This window comes from Podarcis cretensis, assembly GCF_951804945.1.
Source record: "Podarcis cretensis genome assembly, chromosome: 10".
Taxonomy (NCBI): domain Eukaryota; kingdom Metazoa; phylum Chordata; class Lepidosauria; order Squamata; family Lacertidae; genus Podarcis; species Podarcis cretensis.
In genome coordinates, this window is record NC_137179.1 from 69,753,420 (window position 1) to 69,780,977 (window position 27,558).

General features: G+C 42.3%; 1 protein-coding gene and 1 long non-coding RNA gene across 3 annotated transcripts in view; one reads left to right on the forward strand and one right to left on the reverse strand.

Moving 5' to 3' along the window:
• Window positions 1–373: 373 nt before the first annotated feature.
• Window positions 374–5,677, reverse strand: LOC307225682. The gene is made up of 6 exons (XR_013843124.1): window positions 5,331–5,677; window positions 4,501–4,855; window positions 2,303–2,423; window positions 1,854–2,215; window positions 1,429–1,721; window positions 374–1,200 (listed from the first exon to the last, which is right to left on the reverse strand). It is a non-coding gene; the product is annotated as an uncharacterized lncRNA (long non-coding RNA).
• The window catches only part of LAMB1 (laminin subunit beta 1), a 61,893-nt gene continuing 36,541 nt past the window's right edge, over window positions 2,207–27,558 (forward strand). Inside the window, exons 1-13 of one of the 2 annotated variants that reach the window (XM_079993536.1) lie at window positions 2,207–2,238; window positions 2,326–2,427; window positions 7,802–7,974; window positions 13,342–13,477; window positions 15,638–15,711; window positions 17,906–18,094; window positions 18,179–18,242; window positions 20,148–20,350; window positions 21,019–21,139; window positions 21,376–21,564; window positions 22,038–22,217; window positions 23,514–23,626; window positions 24,376–24,455. In XM_079993536.1, the coding sequence (XP_079849662.1) occupies window positions 2,391–2,427; window positions 7,802–7,974; window positions 13,342–13,477; window positions 15,638–15,711; window positions 17,906–18,094; window positions 18,179–18,242; window positions 20,148–20,350; window positions 21,019–21,139; window positions 21,376–21,564; window positions 22,038–22,217; window positions 23,514–23,626; window positions 24,376–24,455 (1,559 nt within the window). In that variant the 5' untranslated portion in view covers window positions 2,207–2,238; window positions 2,326–2,390. Of the gene's footprint in view, window positions 2,239–2,325; window positions 2,428–6,819; window positions 7,232–7,801; window positions 7,975–13,341; window positions 13,478–15,637; window positions 15,712–17,905; window positions 18,095–18,178; window positions 18,243–20,147; window positions 20,351–21,018; window positions 21,140–21,375; window positions 21,565–22,037; window positions 22,218–23,513; window positions 23,627–24,375; window positions 24,456–27,558 lie in introns of those variants that run through there. The other variant, XM_079993535.1, reaches the window with a different exon arrangement.

The following is a 27,558-nucleotide window of genomic DNA, read 5'->3' on the forward strand; positions in this document are numbered from 1 at the left end:
GAATACTAGAATCTCATGCCTTTCCTACCTCAGCACCCCACACATCAACCCAATAATCCACAATACTGCCTGTGACAAACACAGAACAGATCATAAACCTTCAGCTTATTGCCTACAGATGGTAAGGTCAATGTTGCACATAATTCTACAAAGCACCCTGTGATTTTAAAAAAACAACAACCTATAGTCCTCAGAGACCAAGCCATTCAATCAATGCAACAGATGCTCTACTTCAGTGTTTCCCAACCTGGTGTCTCCAGCTGTTTTCAGACTACAGTTCCCATCATTCCTGACTACTGGTCTTGCTAGCTAGGGATGATGGGAGTTGTAGTCCAAAAACAGCTGGAGACCCAAGGTTGGGAAACACTGCTCTACTTCATCATCAATTTGGCCCAAACTAATTGTGAATGAAAAGTTAAAAAAACTCAAACCTTCAGGACAACATAGAGAAATATATTTTATAAGGACAAGTTAAAATGTCAGTCTTCAGAACTTCTTCAGGTTGGATGTCAAAAAACCAAACCAAACCAAACCAAACATGGATGGCATGATATTGGAGCCCAAAACTCTGCAGTTTGTTACAGATTTGACATAAATTACGGTACATAGGAGGTAATAAGTATACTCAGGCTACAATCCCATACACACCTGGAAGTAAGTCCCATTGAACTCAGTGTGACTTACTGTTGAGTAAAGATGGGTAGGTTAGTGCTGTGAGTTATTGTCACTTCTAACATACCTCAGGGGGTAGCTAGACTTCAGCCTTACAGGAGAAACATTGGCTTTTACTAGAACCCTGAGTTCTACCAAACAGATCCAGGTGCTAAATATTTAGAATTAAAGAATTCTGAGCCTAGGAACTGGTTCTGAGTACCAGAACTAAACTGAATAGCAAGTTTCCAATTCTTCCACACAAAAATCCACTCTTTGTTACATCATTCATTTTCCCCATGCCTGGTCTTCAAATCACCAATGTAACTTGAGATAAGGGTTTGTTTTGTTGTTGCCTTTGTTAAGCAGGGTGAAAAATCCTGTCTACTTCAAATCACCCAGAGATCACCAGTAGTTCTACTCACCCCTGCTATTGATAGATACTATAGACAACTATGACTTACACGGAACCCAAAACATTTTGTCTATCAATAGCTTTCACATATATTTGGTAAGAGGAAACAGCTTGTTTCACTTATACAGTGGTACCTCAGGTTACATACGCTTCAGGTTACAGACTCCGCTAACCCAGAAATAGTGCTTCAGGTTAAGAACTTTGCTTCAGGATGAGAACAGAAATCGTGCTCTGGCAGCGCGGCAGCAGCAGGAGGCCCCATTAGCTAAAGTGGTGCTTCAGGTTAAGAACAGTTTCAGGTTAAGTATGGACCTCCAGAACGAATTAAGTACTTAACCCGAGGTACCACTGCATCAGTAAACTACTACTAACACAGAGGTTTTTTTGAGGGGTGGGAATCAGGGATTGAAACTGCATCGTTTAAGGAAATTTCTGATGGAATCGTTAACATTTTAAAATGTCCCAGTCGGTGTGGAATACAAAATCATATTCGATCCAAGTAAATCCAGATGTTTTGTGACTAGTATTTCATTTCTTCACAGCATCCCTGTGAGGTGGGTTAGGCGGAGAGCAGCAACTGACCCAGGGTCGTCAAGTGAGTAGAAATTTGAAACCTGGTCCTCCTAAGTCGTGCTCCCACCTAGTGTTTCCCAACCTTGTGCCTCCAGCTGTTTTTGAACTACAACTCCCATCATCCCTGAATAGCAAGACCAGTGGCAAGAGATGATGGGAATTGTAGTCCAAAAACAGCTGGAGGCACAAGGTTGGGAAACACTAAACTGATAACCCAAAACTCTCATTGCCTTCTAGAGTTCTGGAGGTCCTCTGTTTTAGCTATGAAGCAACCGATGAGCATACCAAAGTCAAGTCCCGAGTCTAAATATTTGCAGCAGAAATAACCTGAAGGCGCTAAGCTCTTTGCCCGACTGTAAAGTAAACAACTGTCATACTGTTGCTTCAGAGCGGAGACAAAGGACAGAAGTTCCTGTGCAACCCTCAAGGGTCTCTTTGCAGGATCTCTCCCTAAAGTTGCATCCTGGCTGGATTGCACCCTCGCGGACCCTCCCTCTAGCGCCTGCGTAGTGGAGCCTCCCTCTCTCTAATGGCAAGCTGAGATTCCTTTCTCCCAGTGTCAGATTTGCATCCTGGCTGGAAGGAAGGAGCAGAAAAGGGTAAGGAGATAAAACTGCATGCCTTGCTGCCTTTGCTGTGGGAGATAAAAACCCTGCAACTTACTCTTTTTCCTCTCCCTTTTGCAGAAAGAAAGGTGGAATCCGGGTGGCTGTTTTGTTCTCCTCTTTTCTTTCCTGGCAGAAGTAATGAGATGGGGCTTCTCCAGGTGCATCTTTGCTGTTTCCTAGGTAATTAAACATTGTTGTTTAATGTTGTTATAAACTGCCTTCTTGTTTTAAGCGCTCGGTGTGTTCCCTGTTCCCCAAGCTGGGAAGAACTTTGTTAGTCCCAGAGCAGAACTTTTGTTTTTCATTCAAACCATCCCCTTTTAACAAATTTCAGATGTGCGGCAGCAACAAAAGGGGCTGCAGCACGAACTTTTGCAAGCGATGGCATTTGCCCAAGTACTTAGAAAACTCCCTTGTTGCAATTTAACCACCACCACCCTCCTCTCGATTCTCCTACCCTTATCTCTTCCCCTTCCTCTCCCTAGAGATTGCAAGCTCATTGCGGTTTTCTAAATATATCCGCCTTTATGTTACTCATGTCTTGTGAACGATCAAGCGGGCTGTTTCCTCCGAAAGTTCCTTGCAGCTGTAAGGATGCGCTGGAAGTTGGGGCATTTGCATGGCTAAGGCTGCAATCCTGCGCCCACTTACAGGGGAACAAGCCAGACTTACTTTAGAGGAAGTGCGTGTGGGATCGGCTGGCAATCAAAGAGTTGTAAGGGACCCTAAGGGTCATGTAGTCCAACCCCCCTGCAATGTTGATGTGGGAGTACGTTTTACGGAACCTCGTGGGTTTACTTCCGCGTAAACCTGCATAGGATGAGGCTGCAAATAGGCTCAGGATGTAAGGCTGAAGTTCCAACTCCCACCTGGGAGTAAGTCCCATTGAATCTACTAGGGCAGGCACCCCCAAACTTGGCCCTCCAGATGTTTTGGGACTACAACTCCCATCACCCATGACCACTGGTCGTTAGCTAGGGATGATGGGAGTTGTAGTCCCAAAACATCTGGAGGGCCGAGTTTGGGGTGTGTGTGTGCCTGCGCTGGGGCTTAATTCCCATAGGATGGCACTGTATAAGGCTTCGATCCTGTGCGCATTCTTCATGGTGCAAGTCCCATCAAACACAGTGGCATTTACTTCCGAGTAAACGGGCACTGGACTGCGCTTTATATAAGTCAATACTATGTTACCATTTTTGCCCACTCCGTCCTGAAAGATGCTAAGAACCAATTTTTAAAGTAGCCTGTGAACAATTCAGGCAAACTCAGACCTTTAAAAGAATCCCCACAACCCCAACGGACACGCTGATGGAGACAGATCCACACGTCTGGAGAGTGCAGAAGAGTCCCCAGTTGTTTTTATTTTGATTATACATTTTGTGGTTTTATATTTTGATTTTGTTCTGTGAACCGAGAGAGAGAGAAACCCAACCCGGTTTATGCCGCGATTCCTATACATCCCAGGCTGTAAACCCCATTGAAAGCAAATTGGCTCGCGTTCCTTGAGCATCAGCTTGCTTGGCTAGCTTGCAGCCGTGTTGTTGTTGTTGTTGTTTAGTCGTTTAGTCGTGTCCGACTCTTTGTGACCCCATGGACCAGAGCACGCCAGGCCCTCCTGTCTTCCACTGCCTCCCGCAGTTTGGTCAGACTCATGTTTGTAGCTTCGAAGACACTATCCAACCATCTCATCCTCTGTCGTCCCCTTCTCCTTGTGCCCTCCATCTTTCCCAACATCAGGGTCTTTTCCAGGGAGTCTTCTCTTCTCAGGAGGTGGCCAAAGTATTGGAGCCTCAGCTTCACAATCTGTCCTTCCAGTGAGCACTCAGGGCTGAATTCCTTAAGAATGGATCGGTTTGTTCTTCTTGCAGTCCATAGGACTCTCAAGAGTCTCCTCCAGCACCATAATTCAAAGGAATCAATTCTTCGGCGATCTGCCTTCTTTATGGTCCAGCTCTCGCTTCCATACATCACTACTGGGAAAACCATAGCTTTTACTATACGGACCTCTGTTGGCAAGGTGATGTCTCTACTTTTTAGACAAGCACAAACCCTGGTAATCCAAAACCCCGCGGAACTCAGTAAGGAGGGTGACGCCAGTGGGCGCGTTCGTGAGAACGGCGCGACACCCGAGTCGCGGGGAAACGCAAGCGCCTCGTCTGCTGTTCAAGCCCCCCTTTTAGCAAAGTGAAATGATGCCCTGGAACCGCTTCAGCCTCCAGAAACCTTGCGCGCGCACACCCACACCCACGCTACCATAGCGCATTCCTAGTCAGGTCTACTCGGAAGCAAGGCCCGCCGCGGCGTGCTTGCTCCCAGGTAAGCGCCAAGAGGCCTTGGCTTTCCGCACCGCCTTCTTTGCCGCCGCTGCCCCTGCTTCTCAGCTCCCCAGAGGGAGAAACGGCCCGGCGTGGATTTGGGAAGAGTCGTCGCCTGGCGCCATATGGCTTTCCTTGCCCGCTTGTTCTCCGCCGCTGGAGAGTCTCAGTCGCTGGGCGAGGAAAGGAGGGAATGGCGCCGGCTCCGTGAGGGGGAAATTGGCGGGAACTTGTTCCCCCTCCGCCAGCCGCGTTTTCCCCTCAGCCTCGTGGCTCCCTCCGAAGCCTTCAGACTTGGCCTCTTTGTTTGTTTTTTTTAAAGTTAAGTTTTAACAAAAAAAGAAAAAAGGGGTTACAAAACAGTAAAAAAAGACACCACAGGAAAATACAAAATCCAAAATTAAACGTAAAAAGAAAAAAGAAAAATCCCTCTTTCTCATATCTTACCACTCATTAACTTATTTTCATGACTTCCTCACACCTCCCTTTTTTGTATTCCATTTAAAAATTTGTTCAACAAATCCATACCCTCTTAGTTTACCCTTAATTGTTTATGCTCACATATTATAATTTCATATTTTCATCTAATATCAATCCATTCTTGCATATTCTTAGTTTGCCTTATTGCTAGAACCACTTGGTTTCATTTCAACGTCATTAACATTCAATAATTTTACAGTGTTTCTGTAAATTTAAATTTCTTCCAATCTTCTTCCACCGACTCTTCTCCCTGGTCTCGGATTCTGCCAGCCATTCCATGTAGTCCACAGACTTGGCCTCTTTGGAGCACGCTTCGCCTCACGACCCTCCAGTTAATATATTTATATTCCTATCCCCCTCCAAGGTGGCCTTCCCCGCTCTCCATATCGTCCTCAGGACAACCCTGTGACTTTGGTCATGGTGTGTCCAGAGGGAGGTAAAAAATGTGCCCGCCTCATAATACAGTGGTGCCCCGCAAGACGAATGCCTCGCAAGACGGAAAACCCGCTAGACGAAAGGGTTTTCCGTTTTTGAGGCACTTCGCAAGACGAATTTCCCTATGGGCTTGCTTCGCAAGACGAAAACGTCTTGCGAGTCTTGCGATTTTTTTTGCTTTTTTCTCCCTTTTTCTAAGCCGCTAATAGCGCTAAGCCGCTAAGCCGTCAATGGGCTTGCTTCGCAAGACGAAAAAACCGCTAGACGAAGAGACTCGCGGAACTGTATTTCTGATTTCTTATTCAGGATGGTGAAGACGGTTTTACACACACACACACACACACACCATTGAGCAGAGAGGGCACAATATGGAGAAGATCCCATTTGGGGGCGCCAAGTTTTGGCCCCGCACAGTGTTACAAAAGATGGCCAAACTTCTTTCCGCAACAGTTCCTTTGGGAATGGAGTTTGTTGAAGCACTTTGCCCCCTTGCTTTCTGCGCATGCTCTCAAGGGCACTGTTTATGCGCCCCTTTGGCTCACACCCAGTGCCGGCAAAGTGTTGCCTGTGAGGCAGGTTAAGAAGAAAGATGGCGGCTGCGCCAAGGTCACCCAGTGAGCTTCGTGACTGAAAGGGGATTTGAACCCTGGTCCCCCGGGTCCTGGTTCAGGTTCGGGGTTTTTTTAACAACCACACAGACTCTCAAAAGTTAGTCTCATTGGGACTGCAGCCTTTATGGGTTGCGCATGTGCAAGCTTGATATAACTGCGCCAGCGGCTAGGATTCAGTCTAAAAACAGAATCCTGTGAACGTTTACACAGAAGTATATTCATTTCACGTGCATCTCATTGTTCATCCAAGGCTCAAGGCAGCATACAAGCTTCTTTCTAATTTTCAAACGAGATTGAAGAAAGAATTCCTGGCCTAAGGCCCCTTGGTCACATCCACACCAGTCATATTACTTTAACAGTAATGGTTTCCCCCAAAGAATCCTGGGAATTTTGTGTTTAACTTCTCACAGAACTGCCATTTTTAGTGCCCTTAACAAACAACAGTTCTCGGGATTCTTTTTTTTTTTTTGCGGGGGGAGGGTTATTGGGTTGTTGTTTTTATTTTGATTATATATTTTGTGGTTTTATATTTTGATTTTGTTCTGTGAACCGCCCTGAGACCTCCGGGTATAGGGCGGTATATAAATTCAATAATAAATAATAATAGTGCTTTGAATGTGGGTGTACCCTGGTCAGCTTCATGGCTACCGTCACATTTGAATCGGGGTCTCATCGGTCCCAGCCTGACGCACTAATCCAATGGAAGCTAATGAGGGATCCACCAGATCCCTTCGACCACAACTCCCATCATCCTGGTGGGAACTGTATTCCACAAATCCAGAGGGCACCTGGTTGGCCGCCCCTTTTGTAACCATTTTTCTACACTGGTGTTCTACCATACTGCCTTCATTGTTCTTATTTCTAGGTAAAAAATAGGCAGTGTAAAATTGTGCCTGCTGTCTTTTTCCCCCAGTATCACTGAATGCTTTAAACTGAAGGGGAAAATGGTAGTTATTAACAAATGCTTGTCACCTTTTGCTCGTCCTGTACTAAGTTCAAATAACTCAGTAGGCAGATAACCATTTCCCCCTATAAGTGTTTGGGCTCCTTTTCTATTTAATTTTTAAGGTGACATGCATGTGTCGTGGATGGAAAATGGAAGGAATTGTGGTCTGGATGCTCCACCACAGATCCATTTCACAAGTTAGTGCATCTTGCTCAAATAACTTTCTGAAGTATTTTCAGTGGTGCACTCAACTGAGGCCTCACTGTGAAGTGAATCACTTTGATTTCTCTTTCATCACCTGGGTGTCCCATTTGTGGCAACCTAAATGAAAAAAATAAACAAACCTAAACCACAGCTCTCCGCAGACAGGAATGAGACAGAGTTGTGTGATTTGTCCTGTGGTGATGAGGGGCCCCTATATTTTCAATAAATCTCTTTTGTTTTTTGTTTTTGCTACTTGCCCAGCTTAAATAACCATAGAATCCAGAATGCTTTTATTCTAATCTGGGACAGGAATCGGTGGCTATCGCCTGCTTACTTGCAAGTTCACAAAAGCATTGACAGAGATTGCTTATTCTTCAGCAAGAAAATGATTTGGCACAACTCCATAGGGTTTAGTGTCTATCCCTTATTATTGTTAGCATCAACACATTTATGAAATTGCCATCTGGCAATTACCCCGTGTGTAAGGTGATGCTAATCATGGCAGACACCACTGAAACATCTCCTCTTCCAAATGCTGATCTGGTTCTCCTTCCCATTTTAAGGCCTTTGGACCATTGCAGTAGCTCAGGAACCAGAATTCAGCTACGGATGTGCGGAGGGTAGCTGCTATCCAGCCACAGGAGACTTGCTGATTGGCCGGGCTGACAAGCTAACTGTCACGTCCACATGTGGGCTTCAAAAGCCTGAACCATACTGCATTGTGAGCCACCTCCAGGTAAGTTTTTGCAGAAGAAGACTGTCTCAGAGCAAAGAGGAATTCGGTTGAGTGTAATTGAAGGGCAATTGATCATAACAGTCCTGGGTCTTCCTCTCTCTCTCCCCCCTTAGCTGACCAAGCAGCCCCACACCCTTTCTAGATAAGTAGAAACATCTGGTGCTGTCCAGAGCTTTGAGAGGAAGCAGACACCATCCCCCTGGCTCAGATTTGTTTGTACAGTTGCATGTGTCCTGCTGTTTCCTGCTCTTGTTTGTTTTTGCTCCCTGAATGCACCAAACCACCTTCTCCCAGGATCATTAGGAGCGTGAGCCCTTCTTTCCCGCAGTCCTAGCTGTGACACCAAGAAAAATTCTTATCTCAAACTTCTGGGAATTCTGTCCAAAAATGCAGATAAATCCCAGGGCTCTTAGTTTTAACAAAATATCTATGTCACTGGGCATGTCTGCATGGGAAGTTACCCCATTTCTGATTCAGCTTTTTTTAGTGCTGAAGTGAAGTCACATCAGGAAGAAACAAATGATGTGGGTGGCATATCCCATTCTTTAATGGTGTTTCAAGTCGTTTGGATAATGCTGGCCTAAGATATTTTGATGCTCCAAAGTTAAACAAAAAACAAAATACCACCACCGACATCAACAATCTTATACTTAAAAGCCATGTGTGCACTGCAGACAGAGTAGCTACTGTTTGGGAAAGTCAGTTATTGCCTCCTTGAATGGATAGATCTCACTATCTATGGATCAAGACCACAGGTCAGAACTCGGGCTGTGTTTCTATATACACTTACAAGGGAGTAAATCCCATTGAGCACATTACTCTTGATTAAATATCCATAGGAATGTGCTGTCTACTTACACTGAGATTAGTATTGGGACCACACTGATGTTAATGGCTACTAATTTCCCTCAAACTAGCTTTTATAGTTCATATTCTGCATACTGATAAGATGGTTCTTATAACTAGCCATTACTTGTGTGTGTGAGGGGAGTGGCATTTCTGCATCAGTGTCAAATTTCTCTTCTGTAGTTCTGGTCACAATTAAGCGGGTCTTAATTCCCAATGCATTATAAGTACATGCAAAATTTCAGCTGAAGTTACTTGTTATTAAACTATAAATGTTTATAGACTAGGAATGTTAATGGTTAATGCGATTGTGGTGTAATGAGTCCATTTTATTAATGATATATTAATAAAAACATTCTGCTGATTGCACTACCCCCAGCATGATATATGAGAGCTGTCTAGACTACTTCCTTCATTTACAGTCTCTGGAAAGATATATAGCTAAAATTCTAGCAATTTCAGTGTGGTTGTAGATATAGACTAAGGAAATACAGTTAAGCAAACAAGGTCTAAGCAATATATTGTTAAATAACCCATTCTTTTCCCAGAGCATTTTTCAGATATAAAACAAATTTTGTCAAAAAGAAAATGAAATATGCTTTGAGTAAACAAATAGACAGTTATATATATATAAACTTAGTAAGTATTTTCTTAAAATAAATAAATAAGAGAAAGTAGCAGAGTAGTTTTTAATCTGAATTATGGGGAAAAGCTATATCCAGTTTTGGAAGACTCAACCCTTAGGGATGATGGTGAAAATGTTTCTGGTTATCCAGGTGAGAACAGGGCAATGAGCATATGGAAAGTAAAGATATCTACTTGAACAAACCAATAATTGTAAGAGCAAGTCATAAACAAAAAGGGAGTTGGTGTATTGGTAATGATATGTAATACTAGAAGCCTACAAGCCAATCTGGGGAAGAGGGAGTGCTCAGGTTGAAAAGAGAACATGGATAATACTGAGTATATGAGAATCATGTTATCGTGAGATAAAGAAAGAAATTGGGAATAATCGAGACAGAAAGAGTTTGCAGTTATGAGGGACTTCAAAAACCTTCACAGTGACCATGCAAAATAGCTGTTCATGTTGCAAGAAAAAGGCAAACTTTCTGGATAGCACAGATATCTGTGCCTTGGAATGTACTATAATGGCATCTGGTGCTCCCTCAAAGGTTGGCTACAAGTCTACCCACTCTGCCATTCCACTCCCACCAGCAGAATATAGCTAGTCAGGGGGCACAGCTCACAGAAAATACGTTAATCTAAGATTTATAGCTATTGGTCATGCTTATAAATTCCTTGCCATCCACACATGATATTAGGCCACCACAGAGCAACACAATGCAGGCGGCAACTGTACCACAATCAGCAAAAAAGGAATTAACTTGTCTTGAGAGCAGATAACTCAAGGAAAAAATGTCACTCAATACAGAATTATATGCACATAGTTAAATATGCAGGATATATCCTAGAAAACATTCACACATTTTAGAGATAGAGAACATCAGATGGGATAGTGTTTTCTTATAACCACCTGGATAAGTTTATGACAGTGTTGAGACTCATGGGATTTGGCCCATCACTTTAATAGAGAGAAGTGCAATTAGGAAACTAACTGGGTCAGATGCATTCTTATGGGTCTGGTTTGTCAACAAAAAGACCAACATGTCCTCTTCTACCCAGTCAATACCTTTTTGCTGCTGCCCCTGCATTCACTATAAATTTTTGTCTAGGGCATTTATACTGTATTGACAACACTGCAATGCAATATGCCACATTGGTTTCCATAGCCGATTGTTGACAATGACATCAGTGTTCCTTCAGGAGAATCCCTCCAAACCATCCTAACATAACTGCAGAGGGGAGGCTAATCATTAATGCAAACCGATTACCCTCCAGGCTCCAGCGAATAACTGGATCATAAAATCTGTCTCACCGCATAACTAAAACCAGCAGACAGTAATTTGGACAGGACCCATCACCACATCGGAAGCACAGCAGCGGCGACACTATGACACCCTGTGCAAGGCCAAAATTTGCCCCCCCCCCCCGTCTTCACACTGCCTTCCCAAAGGTGGGTAGGCACATGGCTTTGGGAAGGAAACAGGGGGACCCTAGGACCCTTTCAGAGCCTTATGCCTCCTTCCCAAATATATATATATATATATATATTTAATATTTAGATTTATTGTGTTTCTAGTTGTATCTCTTTTAATTTATGCTAATGCACTGAAAGAAAGGTGGGACATAAAATAAAATTTAAAAGTAGTGCCTATTCAGAATTATACACTTTTAAATACATTCTAAGATGCTGCTACGGATCTATAACCATGTGCAATTAGGTCATTCTGTAAGAGACACTGAGTCAGACTGACAATGTCAAGGCATCCAGGAATGAAGTATCACTCTGGTAGACTGCCCAGTATCTTCCAAATGACAGTTTCATGCTAGGCAGAAAAAGCTCGAGCCAGTAAAATTACTTCAAAGCAAACACAGACTTCAAAGCAATCAAACCATTTAGATTATTCTACAGCTTTGTTCTACAATTATTCTACAACTTAGCATGTTTGTCTTTCTTCTGCTCTCTGAGTACATTCACATGTAAAGCTAAACCATGGTTTTCCACTATGCAGACAAACCTTAAAGCTCTGGCAAGGCGGCAGAGTACCAAGCTCACCCTCTTCCCCCTCTCTTCTTCCCACGCGTCTGGGAGAAGGAACATTTCAGTTCCTTTGAATCTCAGCTTAGTGCTATGAATGCAGCAGAAATACTGCTTTAAATTCTGATCAATTTCAAGATAAGCCAGCTTCAATCCATGTGTTATAAAGCTGATTTATTAAACTAGCCATATTTTGTTTTAAACCGGGATTTCAGTTTCATGCATAATGCTAAGCCAAGATTTAAAGAAACCAAAACTGATAACAATCTCAGCAGGAAGGAGCCAGGCGTTTTGCTTCAAATCACTGAAGCTCATCAGTGCAGTGCTAAGCCAGCCAAGTAACCAACAGGCTGCCCTTCAGATATTTTGGTCTCAGACTCCCACAACAGCCTCAGTCAGCAGCATGGCCAATGGTCAAGGAAGCTGGGAGTTGTTATCCACAACACCTGGAAGTCGGCATGTTGACGACCCTTGCACTAAACCACAGTTTAGCATTACATTTGAACAAGCCCTTTGCCTTCCAAGAGACCCATGTGTTCTACTGGATTTTATATTTTCGAAACTGGGGAAACAACCCATTATCTTTTCTTTGTCTCGATGGCCCTTAGCGCCTCCTGTGATCTGTCTTGCACCTGGCGAGGCTAATCTAAAGACATATATGCAACTTATCCTGCAGTTCTTCTTTGACTATTAGAAGCTACAAAATTTGGGCCAACGGCATGCCCACCTTTTCCTCTGCCCTCCTCTACCCCCTTTTTAATTAACATTCTGTTCTGTTCAAAAACTCTCTTATAACTTTATGGTGTTTTTGCTAGACTCTAATAAAGGCAGTCACATCTTGTGGCTTTTGGATCCCTCCCCAACCTATCTTCAAAGCAATCAATCCCTGGAGTCTCTCAAGTGACTCAGTGATGCTGAACCAGACATTCAGAGATTGCTCCTCCATCACCCCTCCCCCAAGTTAAAGGCACAGATAAGTGCAATAGTATGAAGCAACCATCCATTGCGCCTAGAGCACAGTGACTGTCCATGTAAAAGAAAGAGGCATGCAAGGGTATTTATCTTTAGTCCGATGCATATCCTGGCATCAGGCTCAGACAGTAGCAGAACCGAGATATGAGAACAATAAAAGACAAATATGTTGGGTCGTCTGAATGCCTGTTTCCAGGAATGCTTGCAGGAGTTGTATGCAAATAGCTCAGATAAATATGCTATAAATATTTTTAAATAACCACTTTGAGCCCTCAGCAAGTTGAAGTTAATGTGAAGCCTTCTTTTGATGTGACCCTAGACTTTATTCTGAATGGTGCTCAGGATCTGGTGCAAGTGTTGTCAGATGGATTTTGAGACGTGACCACAATGCTATCAAATGCAACATATATGTCAGTGACAAAATCCCCAGAGAGTTCCAACGTTTGATTTCAAAAGCAGAAATGAGATTAAAAGAAAGTCAGAAGCAAGAGTTAGAATGATAAAATATATTCAGGAAACTTGCAGATTCTTTAAAACCCTAGTAAGAGAAGCTCAGATAGAATTAATACCATCGATTAGGAAAGGTTCCAAGAAATCCATGAGCATGTCAAAAGGCAAGATGGGGATTTCCAAAAATGGAAGTCTTGCCCATACAAAACACAAGCTCTGGTTAAACAACTACAAGACAAGATGAAAAATGGCCATAGTTTACCCTCTGTCTTTGAATAAGGCGTCGTATTCAAGTCAGAAGAGGAGTACTGCTGCCCCTCCCTTTCATGTGGTGCTGTTGACTGTAAGGATAAGGGCAGCATAATTGTGAATTGGGTGGTCGGTGGAATTTAGGGGAAGACAGTAACTTCTGCAAGATTGATCTGTCTTGTTTGTTTCAGGAGGATAAAAAGTGTTTCACCTGCTCTTCACGGGACCCATTCCATGAGACACTCAATCCTGACAGCCATCGTATTGAAAATGTGGTCACTACCTTTGCTCCAAACCGTCTCAAGTTATGGTGGCAGTCAGAAAATGGTAAGCTGTTTATGTGGGAAGAATTTCACCCAACACTTAATTGGTTGCCCTCAGTTGATCTTAAAACCTTGCTTTGTATTCATAATCATCTATATAGCTGTTTGCCTTGTAATTACTTCTGCTTCATAGTTTCAGTCTTTTGAACATTGTGTTTTTTGTGTGTATGTGTGTAAAACTATATCCTTTAATTAGAGGTTGTTGTTTTTTCAGGCAACGTCTCAAAATGCTTGGAAGGCAGGAATTAATAGTTCTAATTATCTAGTTATTTTAAAAAGGAGAAATTTTCACATATTGCCCTCAATCTTTTTCACCTTTAAGATCAGAATGAGGCATATGAGAAAATGTTTCATCAGGAATAATCCTAGGCAATTCCGTGATTGGTTGTGAAACTCCTATGATTTTAGTTTACGCAAAGTTTCTTTCATGAACAAATACAAGTGTATTATAAGTAAGTGCTCTTAAGAAAAACTCTTCCTTTGATTACAGAGAAAAAATCATTAAGAATTAAGTAACTTGAGCTCTCTATCTTCAGTATTTTCCATTTGGTATTCTAAACAGCCGTCATGTAATTTTATTGTACTAAACTTGGCAGCAGCAGCGCATAAATGTTTCAGCATAAAAGTTCACACAAGTATCCCTCAGAAATAAATAACACATGGTTCTTCTTGCCTGGTTTGTTTGTTGTTGTGGGTTTTTTTTGCATTAGACCAGGCTCCAGTAAGGTCATTTATAATGATTCATAGTTCCATGGAAATTATTGTTGTCTAAAATGTTGAGAGCACAGTTCTTTCCTTTCTTCTTGTGTCTGTCTCCTGTACTTAAAAGGATTCACAGGCTTAGATTTTATGGCAGAGGGACATCAAACTTCTGCCATTGGCTGAGAAAAACTTGAAACTTATTTAGGCAAGCAGCAGCCTCTCCTGACATGGTGTGCCTATGTTGGCTGAAGGCGGCACCATAAGGGGGAAGGCAGAGGCAAGTAAATCAGACAAACCAATGCTTCCTTCTCAGTGTTATGCCCAAGTGGGCATATTATACCCTGTTTTCCCCTGCTGCCTCTATGAAAGAATCCTTTAACATTTCGGACTTGTAACTGGCCTGACCTATTCCATGCACTGGGAAGAATGGAATGTCACTTGGGTGACAGGGCGAATGACAAAGCCTCCGACCACATTTTTCCAGAAGAAACAAGGTGTTAACTGGGGTCTTCCTCTGTGTGCTCCCTCAGAGAGAGATTTAGAAGAGGGCCTTTTCAGTTGTAACTCCTTGGTTGTCAAATATTTGTCCCAGTGAGACCTACCTGTCCCAGATATTTGACAAGTTTAAGATGATTTGGTTGTGTGTTGATGCTGGGTTTTTTTTTTTTGGTTTTTTTTGCTGAAGTTTTTGCAGCTGTTTTATTGCAGCTGTTTTACATACTGCTTTTTTTTTATTCTAGCAGGCATTTTAACTGAAATCTGATTTTACAGTTTTAACTAATTTCTACCTTTTCTGTATAGTATTTCTTGTGCACTGCTTAGAGACAACTATAGTTAAGTGGTATATAAACTTCCTACTAAATAAATAAATCAAGCAAGCAAGCCTTTCTGGCCATAGCAATGAACTTTGGTATACCATAGTTAGTTACTGCTGTTTAATCATATAAAGCATTCTATACCAAGTTTAGTATTCTGTGGTTTCAGGCACAGTATTCTAATGTTACTATGGAAAAGGGGTTCTGAAGTGATGTCTAAAAAGCACATTACATATTCCATTGGTGCTGTGTGAGAATTTTTTTAAAAATGATGGTGTTCTTCACGGTTTTATTCAGGTCTCCCATTGATTTTTATACAGCTTGTTTCCAAACAACTGAGCTTAAGGATAAGAATACTATGTAGAATTTGTCCCTGGTTTCCTTTTGACTCTGTGAATGTTCCCAAATATAAACGCTAGAGATCTTTTAAAAATAAAAACCCTGTGATTTTTTAATTTCTACAACAAATAGCTGATTAGTACTTTGTTGTTATGTTACTCTATATTGCACCCTTTCACAGAGAACAAAAACAAAAAACAAACTGGCTTTTTTGTAACCAAACACATACCCCCAGGGAAAAAATGATGAAATTAGACTTTTGACAAATGTTCTTGTTTACTGTGCAACTTCCTCTCTTGGTCTTGTAGGAGTAGAAAATGTAACCATCCAGTTGGATCTGGAAGCCGAATTCCATTTCACTCATCTCATTATGACCTTCAAGGTAAAGAATCCATAACATTCTCGCAAATCACAAATGACCCTTGTGTAATCTGGTACTGGTCATGGAAGGCAGTTAACTAGCTGCTTGAGAATAAAATGCATAGTACCCCATGTTTTGAGGAGATCTTTTAAAAAGGATTTTAAAAGCTATTAAAACTGGAATGCAAGAGGTAAGATAAACCACATCAGTTTTACGATACAGGCTAATTGGCTTCTTCTGCATTCTTAGGTAAGTCTTTAAATAAATTCCAAACACTTAGAAAGCAGGAAATCCTGATTGCTCTAGCCCCACTGAATTTTGTAAAACTTACTACTGAAAGGTCATGGTTAGGATTGCAGTCTTACGGTTGCTTTTTCATCTGTGCCCTCTGCAGCAGTAATCAGTAGCTGGTCTATCACTAATTTTTTGTTGATAAAGTTGAGGGTTCTGTAGGATGTTTTGTCCACATAGCCTTCTCTGTTCTCCTTATAGTTGTATCAGATCCAAACCGGGGAATGTGATTCTTTAAGACAACAAAATTATTGGCTTTAGAATTCTCTCAAATTTGGCAGCTGAAATAATCTCCAGGAAAAAAAGAACATCTGTATACAAAGTTCTTTTGTTTCCTTCTGAACAGATGTCTTGGCAGGGCAGATGCGCCCATATGGTTTAAAATATATTTCATTGGGGAGGTACACAATAGTTTGACTCTCCTGAGATGTGCATTCAGAAAATCTGTGCTGGGATTACATTTAATGCATTGCTTATGTGAAAATAATTTAGACGCTTAATTTCATACCAAGTGAGCAGTACCTAATAATAATCAGTACCTACACCCAAGAAGCACCATATATGTTTGTACAGTATAGCATTTGTAATCAATTGAATACCCGACTTTTAGCTGATATAATCAATCTCTTCCATTTAACTTACTTTTCCCCATCTTTATCAAAGCATCAATACAGGTGCCTTTCTATGAACACACATAACTGCCTAATATTTGGTCAGGCCAAATATAAACCAGCAGTCCTCAACCATGGAGCCAAGGGGTACATCAGGAAATCCAAGAAACACTCATGACTATCACAGAACAACTATTTCATTTAAGATAAATTGGCAATGCTCAGAGCCCGCCCCCAGCAGTCAAAACACCCCCTGAATCAAACAAACTGCAGGCAGGGCTTTTTTTCAGTTGGAACTCACCAGAACTCAGTTCCGGCAACTCTTTATTGCATTCTGGCACCTCTTTGGTGCCATTCCCCTGCATGGCACTCTGGGCTGTGTGACAGAGGCGGCGGGCAGCAGGGTGAGATATATTCCTGTTCCTGTGGCGGTGGGGTGAGCGGGTAAAGAAGAAATGTCCCACTCCAAAAAAAGGCTCAACAATTTCTTCGGGTGGGTGCTCCCCCTAAAAAAAGCTACACAAGTTCCAACACCTCTTTTTCTATATAAAAAAAACCCTACATCCAAACAACCTCCTCAAAATGCAAAAAGAAAATGAATGAAAACGCTTAGGAGGAGTGGGGACATTGGTGAGAGCCTTAGGAGGAGACTTTCTGAAGGCACCACATTGGGGAAATCGGGTCCAAACCAAGTGACTCTTAAGATAGGAAGCAGATATATTTCTCAGCCCTGCTACCTGCTATCTAGAAATACCAGAGATTGAATATTGTGCTCACAAAGCATTGCTGTACTACTGAGCAATGATCCTTATTATGTTAGTCTGGTTGATATCCCCCACCCCCGTACTGATCTATTTGTGGCAAAATAAACTACAACACAGTCTTATTGCTACTGATACATTTGCTCGCGCTGTGACTTCATGAGTCCTCCATCCATCAAGCAACACCATTCCTATACAATCTGGGGATTTAGCTGGTACAGCTGTGCCTTTTTCTGGTGCAGCCTGGACGAATGAATGAATATCACTATTAACACGCTCCTTGGCCCATGAGGGGGCCTTGACCTGTTGGAGCACCTGCAATTACAAGAGGCTTATTGTTGTTTAAAAGCATATTCTGTAGACTGACATGCATAGGCTACACAGATCTGAGCATAATCATTGCAAGAAGAAGCAGCGGCAGAAAAGTCAAATAAACGTTCAGGAAATCGTAAATGATACTGGAATTTTTTTTTTCAAATATTAGATGAACATTGTTTCAAATAATTTGTAGCTTAACATTCACTAAAATCTATTCCTCTTCTTGATTCTTAGACGTTTCGCCCAGCTGCAATGCTGATTGAAAGATCCTCAGATTTTGGGAAAACTTGGCAAGTATATAGATACTTTGCCTATGACTGTGAGACTTCATTCCCAGGTGTTTACAATGGACCAATGAAGAAAGTAGATGACATAATTTGTGATTCCCGTTACTCTGATATTGAACCTTCAACTGAGGGAGAGGTTTGTAGTTTTATCTACAATTGATCTGCCTTACTAGTGAGGCTCTATCTCTGTGACGCTGATGAATCCTCATGTTTGTTTCAGGTAATTTATCGTGCTCTGGACCCTGCTTTTAGAATAGAGGACCCATATAGCCCAAGAATTCAAAGTAAGTATGCAAGCTTCTTATCTTCCTATACATTTTTAGGATTGCGCTTGAACTGCATTAAATGCTTTACAATAATTACTTCACATGTCAGCCTTGTGTGGTGAAGTCCTCTTCACTTTTTGCAGACAGAGAAAGAAGGGTGAGAAATAGTTACTTATTCAAGGTTATTCAGTAATTCTGTCACCAAGCTGGCAGATCGTAGGTTCCTTGCGGACTCATGTTGCACAACCTCTTAGTCTTGAAAGTTAAAAAGAATTACAAGTTGTTGTTACAGAATATGGAAAAACTTGCATCCTTGTACTGGCTTGTTGGAGCCAGTATGTTTCAACATTTCAGAGCACAGGTTCGTTTCAGATGGATTTCAAGTGAGCTTGGAAATATATGTGTTTGCAAGACTGGAGTGCCTGAAGAATTTTCATTAACACCAACCTGTGATCTCCACTAGGATCAAAGGCGCTCTTAAACATGCATGCTTAGAAGCTGATGAAAGGGTTAGGCTGAAATGTCCTCAGGTGTCCCATCACAAACAACAGTGGTGATGAACATACAGAAATTTTAAATGACTCAACAGAGCTAAGTCTTATTTAAATCAATATTTCAGCTACATAAATTTCTGCTTCATTTCAGCATATACTATTAATGAGTGACATTTACAAGAAACTTGCTGCTGAACAATCATCATACATTTAAATGTATTTATTTAATAGAGCATACTTCCTTTCCTATCGCAGAGCTTCAGGTTGATTAAAATCAGGCTAGGCCCAGGGCATGGATTTAAGGTTCATGATACAGTAACTTTGCAAAAGCTGAGCAGGACCAAGTCTGCTCAGCGACTGAATGGAAGACTGGATAAGAACCCTACTTATGCCTCTTGGGTGTCTGTGATGGAAGAAAGGCAGGGTATAGATGTAATAAAATAGATTTAACATTGGAAAACAGTTATTTAATAATAATACTTTGAATTTGTATAGTGCTTAAACTTAGTTGCCTTAGCCTAAGTGTATTTTCAGGGAAACTTATTGCTGGTACAGTGGTGCCCCGCAAGACGAATGCCTCGCAAGATGGAAAACTCGCTAGACGAAAGAGTTTTCCGTTTTGGAGGTGCTTCGCAAAACGAATTTCCTATGGGCTTGCTTCGCAAGACGAAAATGTCTTGCGAGTTCCTGCGGTTTTTTCCCCCTCCCCCCCTTTTTCTAAGCCGCTTATCCGCTAAGCCGCTAAAAGCCGCTAAGCTGCTAATAGCGCTAATCCGCTAAGCCGTCAATGGGCTTGCTTCGCAAGACGAAAAAACTGCTAGACAAAGAGAATCGCGGAACGGATTCTTTTCGTCTTGCGAGGCACCACTGTATATTTATTTTATTTTCATGAATTTCCACCTCACTATTTAGCCAAAAGAGGCTCCCAGGAAAGCTTATACACTAAAAACAAGATAGACCCTGCTTCTAAATGGTACAAAACAAAAGGAAAATGGATTGGGGTGTGTGGAGAAAGAAATAAGCAAACACAGGCACCAGATATTCATTACAGGATCTTCTAGTGATCAGCTGGGTTGGAAACAGTTAATTGAGAAGAGGTCCCCAATGGTTGCTGGTGTCTTTAAGTTGCACCAGTTGTTGCATCCCCCGCCCCCAGCTCATTACTGCTTGGTGGAATGGCTTGCAGTTGATGGAGGAATGGGAGGCGATAAATATGTGCAACTCCCATCATCCCTGACTGCTGGCCTTTTAGCTAGGGATGATGGGAGTTGTAGTCCAACAACAGCTGGGGACCCAAGTTTGAGAAACGCTTTGTTAGACTCATAAGTTTTTCATAATAAATATTCTTAATATGTCTCTTGCAACAAAACTAAATTTCTTTTTTTAAAAAACAACAACACCCTTACTTTATTTATCTTTGGCTTTTCAGATATGTTAAAAATCACAAATTTAAGAATCAAATTTACCAAACTGCACACACTGGGAGACAACCTTTTGGATTCGAGAATGGAAATCAGAGAAAAATATTATTATGCCATTTATGACATGGTGGTCCGTGGAAATTGCTTCTGTTATGGACATGCCAGTGAGTGCGCACCGGTGCATGGATATGATGAAGAGGTGGAAGGAATGGTAAATTTTTATATATTTTTCATAACAAGCAGTGTTAAAGTCAGATAGGTTACAATTCTGCCACTCAGATTCTAAGAGGTTCCCTCCTTGAGGAGAGCTACCAACGTAAACAAAGGTAGCAAAACTAGATTTTCTATCAATTTAAATTATTGTTGAGGGTCAAAGTAAATGAGACATCAGTAGCCATGGGTTAAGGGGGAGGTTTAGCACAACCATGTCCCAGTCCCTGAAAAGCTTGGATGTAGAACGGCTTGTATATAGCTGCTTGGTATAAACTCTGGATTAAACAAACTGAGCTGTCACAATCTAATTTGGCCCTAGAGCCAAATTAGCATCTCATTTTAAGGGTGTTCTGGACAGCATGTAGTTCCTTTTTACATTAGACGGGTGAGAAAGGAGCCACTGCTGCCCTGGGAGTCAACATATTCCCAGTCAAAGATGAAGTGACTTGTTCTTCTTGTTGTTCCATTATTTCCAAGCCGCTGGATTTTTGTAAAAAAGTCCCTAGAAATTCTCACAACAATCAAAGACTACTATTTCTTTATATGAATCCTTAGTCAATGAGAGGAAATGAGCATTGCTTTTATTTTCAATATATTGTGTCTATGTATGTATGTATGTATGTATGTATGTATGTTCCAGTCTCTCTCTCTTTCTTTAAATGAAAGGTCCATGGTCACTGCATGTGCAGGCACAACACCAAAGGCCTAAACTGTGAACAGTGCTTGGACTTTTACCATGACTTGCCATGGCGACCTGCCGAGGGTCGCAACAGCAATGCATGCAAAAGTAGGTGTGACAAATTTAAATTCTGCTTTGTAAAATCTATGGTACTAATGTCTGATGAGCCTTTCGTGAGAAACTGTCTCTCTCACAGATTACCCAACTTTTAATCAATTTTGCTAATAAAAATACTCAGCTGCCGCTGCACTCCTTTCTAAATAAGTTAATGTAGTTGTTTGATGGAAATTTTAGTTTTAAAAATGGATTGTCGCTTAGAATTAGTTTCTTTATCTTTATCCTAGAATGCAATTGCAACGAACACTCTGCACAGTGCCACTTTGACATGGCCGTGTACATGGCAACTGGAAATACCAGCGGTGGAGTGTGTGATGACTGTCAGCACAACACGGTGGGGCGTAATTGTGAGCAGTGCAAACCCTTCTACTTCCAGCATCCAGAGAAAGATATTCGGGACCCCAACATTTGTGAACGTAAGTACATTGTCTCCAAAGTGTAGTTGACAGCTTGTTAAGATAAATGAGTGTGATTCTGAAATAATAAATAAAACTTTGTAGTTCTTTTTTATCCTAAAATGTACAAATGGAAGACTTACTGCATGTTCCAGAAACATTGTGGGTTACATCTGATGTAGGCCACAGTCAGAGTAAATCCACTGAAATGGGCATGGCTAATTTAAGACCATTCATTTCATTGGGTCTACTCTGAATATGACCACTTATGTGTACTGATTTGTAATAGCAGAGGCTCCTGTATTCAAAGTGGTATAGCATAAAATTTTGGCTAAATGGGAAAGCTAGTTGCCATTTGGCACAGCACCTTTAGACAGTGGGAGGTTTTGATGACAGAATTTTCGGGAAATGGAATTGGTGTTGTATTTGGCTATAATATATGCTTCCAGCCCAGTAGCTATGATTACATAGTAAAGAGCTGCTATTTCTTTTAGCATGCAACTGTGATCCAATTGGCTCCCAGGATGGCGGGGTATGTGATCGCTACACTGACTACTCAACTGGCCTTATTGCCGGACAGTGCCGTTGCAAATTATACGTGGAAGGGGAGCGCTGTGATTTCTGCAAGGAAGGATTCTATGGATTAAGTTCAGATAATCCACTTGGTTGTCTGTGTAAGTAAAACAAAAAGAAACCACTTTGTAGTTTTGAACAAGAGGAGTGTTTCTAATGCTGCACCTCACTGATTATGTTAACGGAATCTTATTAAGTTTAGAGCTATATTTTTTATTTGTAAATACATTGCCCTGCCCTGCCCGCCATTGTGTGTGTGTGTTACTGACATAGAGGATCAGGAAGGTATAAATTCATATTATCTTGCATTGTTTACTTTCCTGGCCTTTCCTGTACGTTCAAATTTAATTTTGGTGTGGGGATACAAGGGCTGTTTTCTGTTTTTATTTGTTTTGTTTTCCAAGCAACAGAAATCTCTTATCCTGTTCCTTGCACACCGGAGGGGGAAACCCATCACCTTTCAGTATTCTGGCCAACAAGTGCAGAGGTGCTGGGATGGTCTATAAGCACTTGAGCGTTTGGGGGCAGAGGGTTATATTAAATTTAAATGACTCACTTCAAATATATCAGACTTCTTGCATTTTGCTTTTTACTGGGTTATATTTAATTACAATGCCCTTATAAATGATTGCTTAGCAGTGCTGGCTCTAGAACTTTGAGGGCCCCACAGTACACACATTTGGAGTCCTAACTTGGAAGAGGCGGATGATGCATACCCTCAAACAGGTTGCCGCAGAAAACCAGGATGTGTGTCTACTGTAACGCTCTCCCATGCAAGTCACATGACCTGCATGAGATCACACCCCATGTCTTTTGAGGCTGAGGCCCCTGCGAAACAGGAAATCCCGATTTAATTGGGGCAGTTGAGGGGTATGTGCATGCAGACTGAGAATTCTCATAGGCTTCAGCTAACCATATTGAATACTCTGTGCAAGGTTAACACTGTTAGGGTGAGGGGCCGTTTTTCTGGTCCTGGGGACCTGGGAAATTGCCAGTCTTGCCACACTGTGGAGCCAGCTGTGAGCCTTAGAAAACGCCACAAAATTTCTAACTGCAGGATTTCAATTTATGGTACACACTGCTACTTCACAGCTTTTGTTTTGTTGTTTGTGCTATTTTTTATCACTGACTGTAGGTTATGCTGACTGGTTTTTTGTTTTCGTTTTGTATTGTTCAGTATGACCTTTGGTCAACAGGCAATACATCTGTCTCCTTGGCTTTACTTATACACAGGATGGTGTGTGAATGTGTTTTTGTGAACTGGATAAGAGAGAAAAGCCATTTGTCAGTAAGTCTGCAGTGAAAAATGAGGGATAGTGTTGATGTAAATATTTGTATTAAATGTTGTGCAGATTTATAACTTAAACATTTTTATTTACTTATACTTCCTAATATAGCTTGTGCATGTAATCCTTTGGGCACAATTCCTGGAGGGAATCCTTGTGACTCAGAGACAGGAAGCTGCTATTGTAAACGTCTTGTTACAGGAAGACGTTGTGATCAATGTCTGGTAAGTCGCCTTGCGTAAAAGAACAGAGCTTTTATTGTGTGTGCGTGCATATTTTTTTAAAAAACCCTTTCCAAATAAAACAACAAGTGTCATTTGTCTGGTAAGTTTCATTTAAAAACTTCATAATAATCAAACTGATTTGCAACACCAAGCTCCTCTACTCAAAAGCCTAAAGGGCATTCTCGATACTTCATGGTACAGTATTTGAATCCACAAAAGTTGCATACACTTGTGTTGGAATGCCAAATTATTAGGCCTGTGACATCCTGCTTAGGTTTCAGCTGCCCGAACTGTTTTATCACATGGGCAAAGGTATTAGGCCTGCCCCTCACGCACAGGCTCTCTGTAACACCAAAACACCAAAGCCAAGAACAGTGATTGGGGCTGTGACCCCTCTGCTTGCAGTGTCCCATCCTGATCTCAAAGCTGGTCAGCAACTTCCTGGCTATGACTACAACTTCCTTAACTTCCATCAGGATTGCACACTTGGTTTTCCTCCCCCAGTCATTTATTCTCACAACATCCCTGTGAGGTAGGTTATGGTGAGAGTTTGTGACTTAACAGCTGAGTAGATAGTTGAACCTGGCTCTTGCCAGTCTTAGCCACTACCCCACATAGCTTAAGGAAGCAGATAGTTCTGCTATTACTTATTGGTAATGTCCACCTTTTCGCACAACCTTGAGCTTGAACTATGCTTGAGTTTCGCAACATCCTGTTATACCAGTAACACTCTAAATCTTCCCTTGCAGCCTGAGCACTGGGGCTTGAGCAATGATATGGATGGTTGCCGACCGTGTGATTGTGACCAAGGAGGGGCGCTGAACAATAAGTAAGTCTCAAAGAAGCAACTTGCCGCATTTTCTGCTCCATAAGATGCACCTGACCATAAGACACACCTAGTTTTTACAGGAAAACAAGAAAAAAAAGTATTCTGAACGAAACAGTGGGTGCGTGATTTTTGTGGTTCATGCTGTGGCCACAGACATGTGATTTGATGGTGGTGAGTTTGGGGTAGCTCAGTGCAAAAATCCTGAGAATCCATGTGGATCCGTGCTTTGTAACCACGTTTTTGCACCATTGTGGCCCCACGCAACAGTGGGTACGTGATTTTTTTGGTGCAGGCTGTAGCCATGGACATGCTATGTGATCTGATGGTGAATTTGGGGTGACCCAATGCAAAAATCCTGAGGATCCATGTGGACCCATGCTTTGTAACCACGTTTTTGCGCCATTGCGGCCCCTCTTGTTTGCCTTAGTGTCTTTTCCTTAGCTGGAGCAGGTTTTTTGGGCCTCCTTTTCTTCTAATTTCTCTTCTCATTGATTTAGTCTTCCTGTCTCCGCTCCTTACAAGTTTGCTGTCTTTACCTCCCCCCTCCCAGGCAGCCCCCTTTATTGCTAGTGTCCCTTATCTCCGATCACTTGCAATCAAGTGCTTTGTTTCAACACTCACTTCCCTCTTTTAAAGAAAAAAAAAAGCATGATCTGCTTTTCGCCCCTGGGCAGTTCGGCTCCAGGGACCACACATTCGCTCCATAAGACGCACAGACATTTCCCCTTACTTTTTAGGAAGAAAAAGGTGTGTCTTATGGAGCAAAAAAATACGGTACTTGGTTTTTCTTTTCTTTTCAGAAGCACCTGATTCATCTGCAATGTACCTCTGTTTTTAAAAACAATAATGATAATAAAAACAACACTTAGTGTTTACATAGTGAATTTCAAGTATTTAAAGCATCTCACCATTGTTAGCTTAGTAATTCTTACAACAGCCCTGTAAAGTACATCAAAATGTTTATCACTATTTTGCAGATGGGAGAGGGGCAGGGCATGGATTCAAATATAGTCATATTTTGAGTAGCGTAACTCTTGCCTAGGTCATGGCTAACTTAAATTCCATAAATCTGTTACCTATCAGTAACTTAAATTCCATAAATTTCAGTAGGTCTTCTCTAAGCATGGCTGAATACAATCTGCTGGTGGCCAAGTCGCCTAGCCAGGATGTTTCCCAGCTGCATCTCTAGATAGTTAGATAATCATTTAAACCTTTCCTGTTTAGTTACTCACTTCTACATGTGTTGAATGGAAAGGGGGAAGAATGCATGAGCCGAAGATCTGAATGCACTTAAATAAACCTCAAGGGCCAAGTAAATGTCCTGTTTTTTTCTTCATTTTGTTCAGTTAGTTAGTTTACACTTGGGAAATAACTATTGCACAATCAAATTACATCAACACAAATCTTTCTGTCATTTCAAACTTACTTGCCAATCTGTCTGAAGTAATCACAAAGAAGATAATTCCAGCGGGCTCATGTTTGTACCCCTGTTGTTGGCCCCTAGCTATTTGTTTTCCTATGCAATAATAATAATAATAATAATAATAATAATAAATTTTATTTATATCCCGCCCTCCCCAGCCGAAGCCGGGCTCAGGGCGGCTAACAACACTAAAACAGTATGACATTATAAAACATTATAAAAATGAATTAAAATCAAAATTGATGGCAACCATAAACTAAAGTTTTGTAACGATTGCCAGAGGAGGGGGTCAGGCTGCGCCCTGACCAAATGCCAGGTGGAACAGCTCTGTCTTGCAGGCCTTGCGGAAAGATGTCAAGTCCTGCAGGGCCCTTGTCTCTTGTGACAGAGCGTTCCACCAGGTTGGAGCCGCAGCTGAAAAAGCCCTGGCTCTAGTTGAGGCCAGCCTAACCTCTCTGAGGCCTGGGACCCTCAAGGTGTTTTTATTTGAAGATCGTAAGTTCCTCTGTGGGGCATACCAGGAGAGCAGTCCCGTAGGTACGAGGGCCCTAGGCCGTATAGGGCTTTGAAGGTTAAAACCAGCACCTTAAACCTGATCCTGTACTCCACCGGGAGCCAGTGCAGCTGGTATAGCACCGGATGAATGTGATCTCTAAGCAAAGACCCCGTAAGGAGTCTCGCTGCGGCATTCTGCACCCGCTGGAGTTTCTGGGTCAGTCTCAAGGGCAGCCCCACGTAGAGCGAGTTACAATAATCCAGTCTGGAGCTGACCGTCGCGTGGATCACAGTGGCTAGGTCAGGGCGAGAGAGGTAAGGAGCCAACTGCTTAGCTTGGCGAAGATGAAAAAATGCCGCCTTTGTTATAGCTGCAATCTGCGCCTCCATGGAGAGGGAGGTATCGAAGATTACACCCAAACTCTTAACGGACGGTGCTGGCACTAATTGCACCCCCGCAAGAGATGGGAGTTGCCCCCTCAGTCCCATGTCGTCCCGTCCCAGCCAGAGGACCTCTGTCTTCGAAGGATTTAACTTCAACCGGCTCCCACGTAACCATCCAGCCACAGCCTCCAAGCATCTGATCAGTGTGTCTGGGGCCGAGTCCGGGTGGCCGTCCATCAACAAATAGAGTTGGGTGTCATCAGCATACTGATGGCAGCCCAGCCCAAAACTCCGGACAAGCTGGGCGAGGGGGCGCATAAAGATGTTAAAAAGCATCGGGGAGAGTATTGCACCCTGAGGCACTCCACACACCAAGGAGTGGCGGGATGACAATTCCCCCCCAAGCGCCACCCTCTGTCCCCGACCAGAGAGAAACGAGCGCAGCCATTGAAGGACTGTGCCCTGGATCCCCACGTCGGCAAGGCGGTGGTCCAGGAGTTCGTGATCGACTATGTCGAAGGCTGCTGACAGGTCTAGAAGAATCAGCAGCCCCGACCCGCCTCGATCCAGCTGCCTGCGGAGATCATCTGTTAGGGTGACCAGAGCCGTCTCGGTCCCATGACCAGCGCGGAAGCCGGACTGGAATGGATCCAGAGCTGATGTTTCATCCAGAAACCTACCAAGCTGTTCAGCAACCGCTCTCTCAATCACCTTACCCAGGAATGGAAGATTCGAAACCGGGCGGTAATTGGATAGATCTAAGGGATCTAATGATGTTTTCTTTAAGAGCGGGCGCACCAC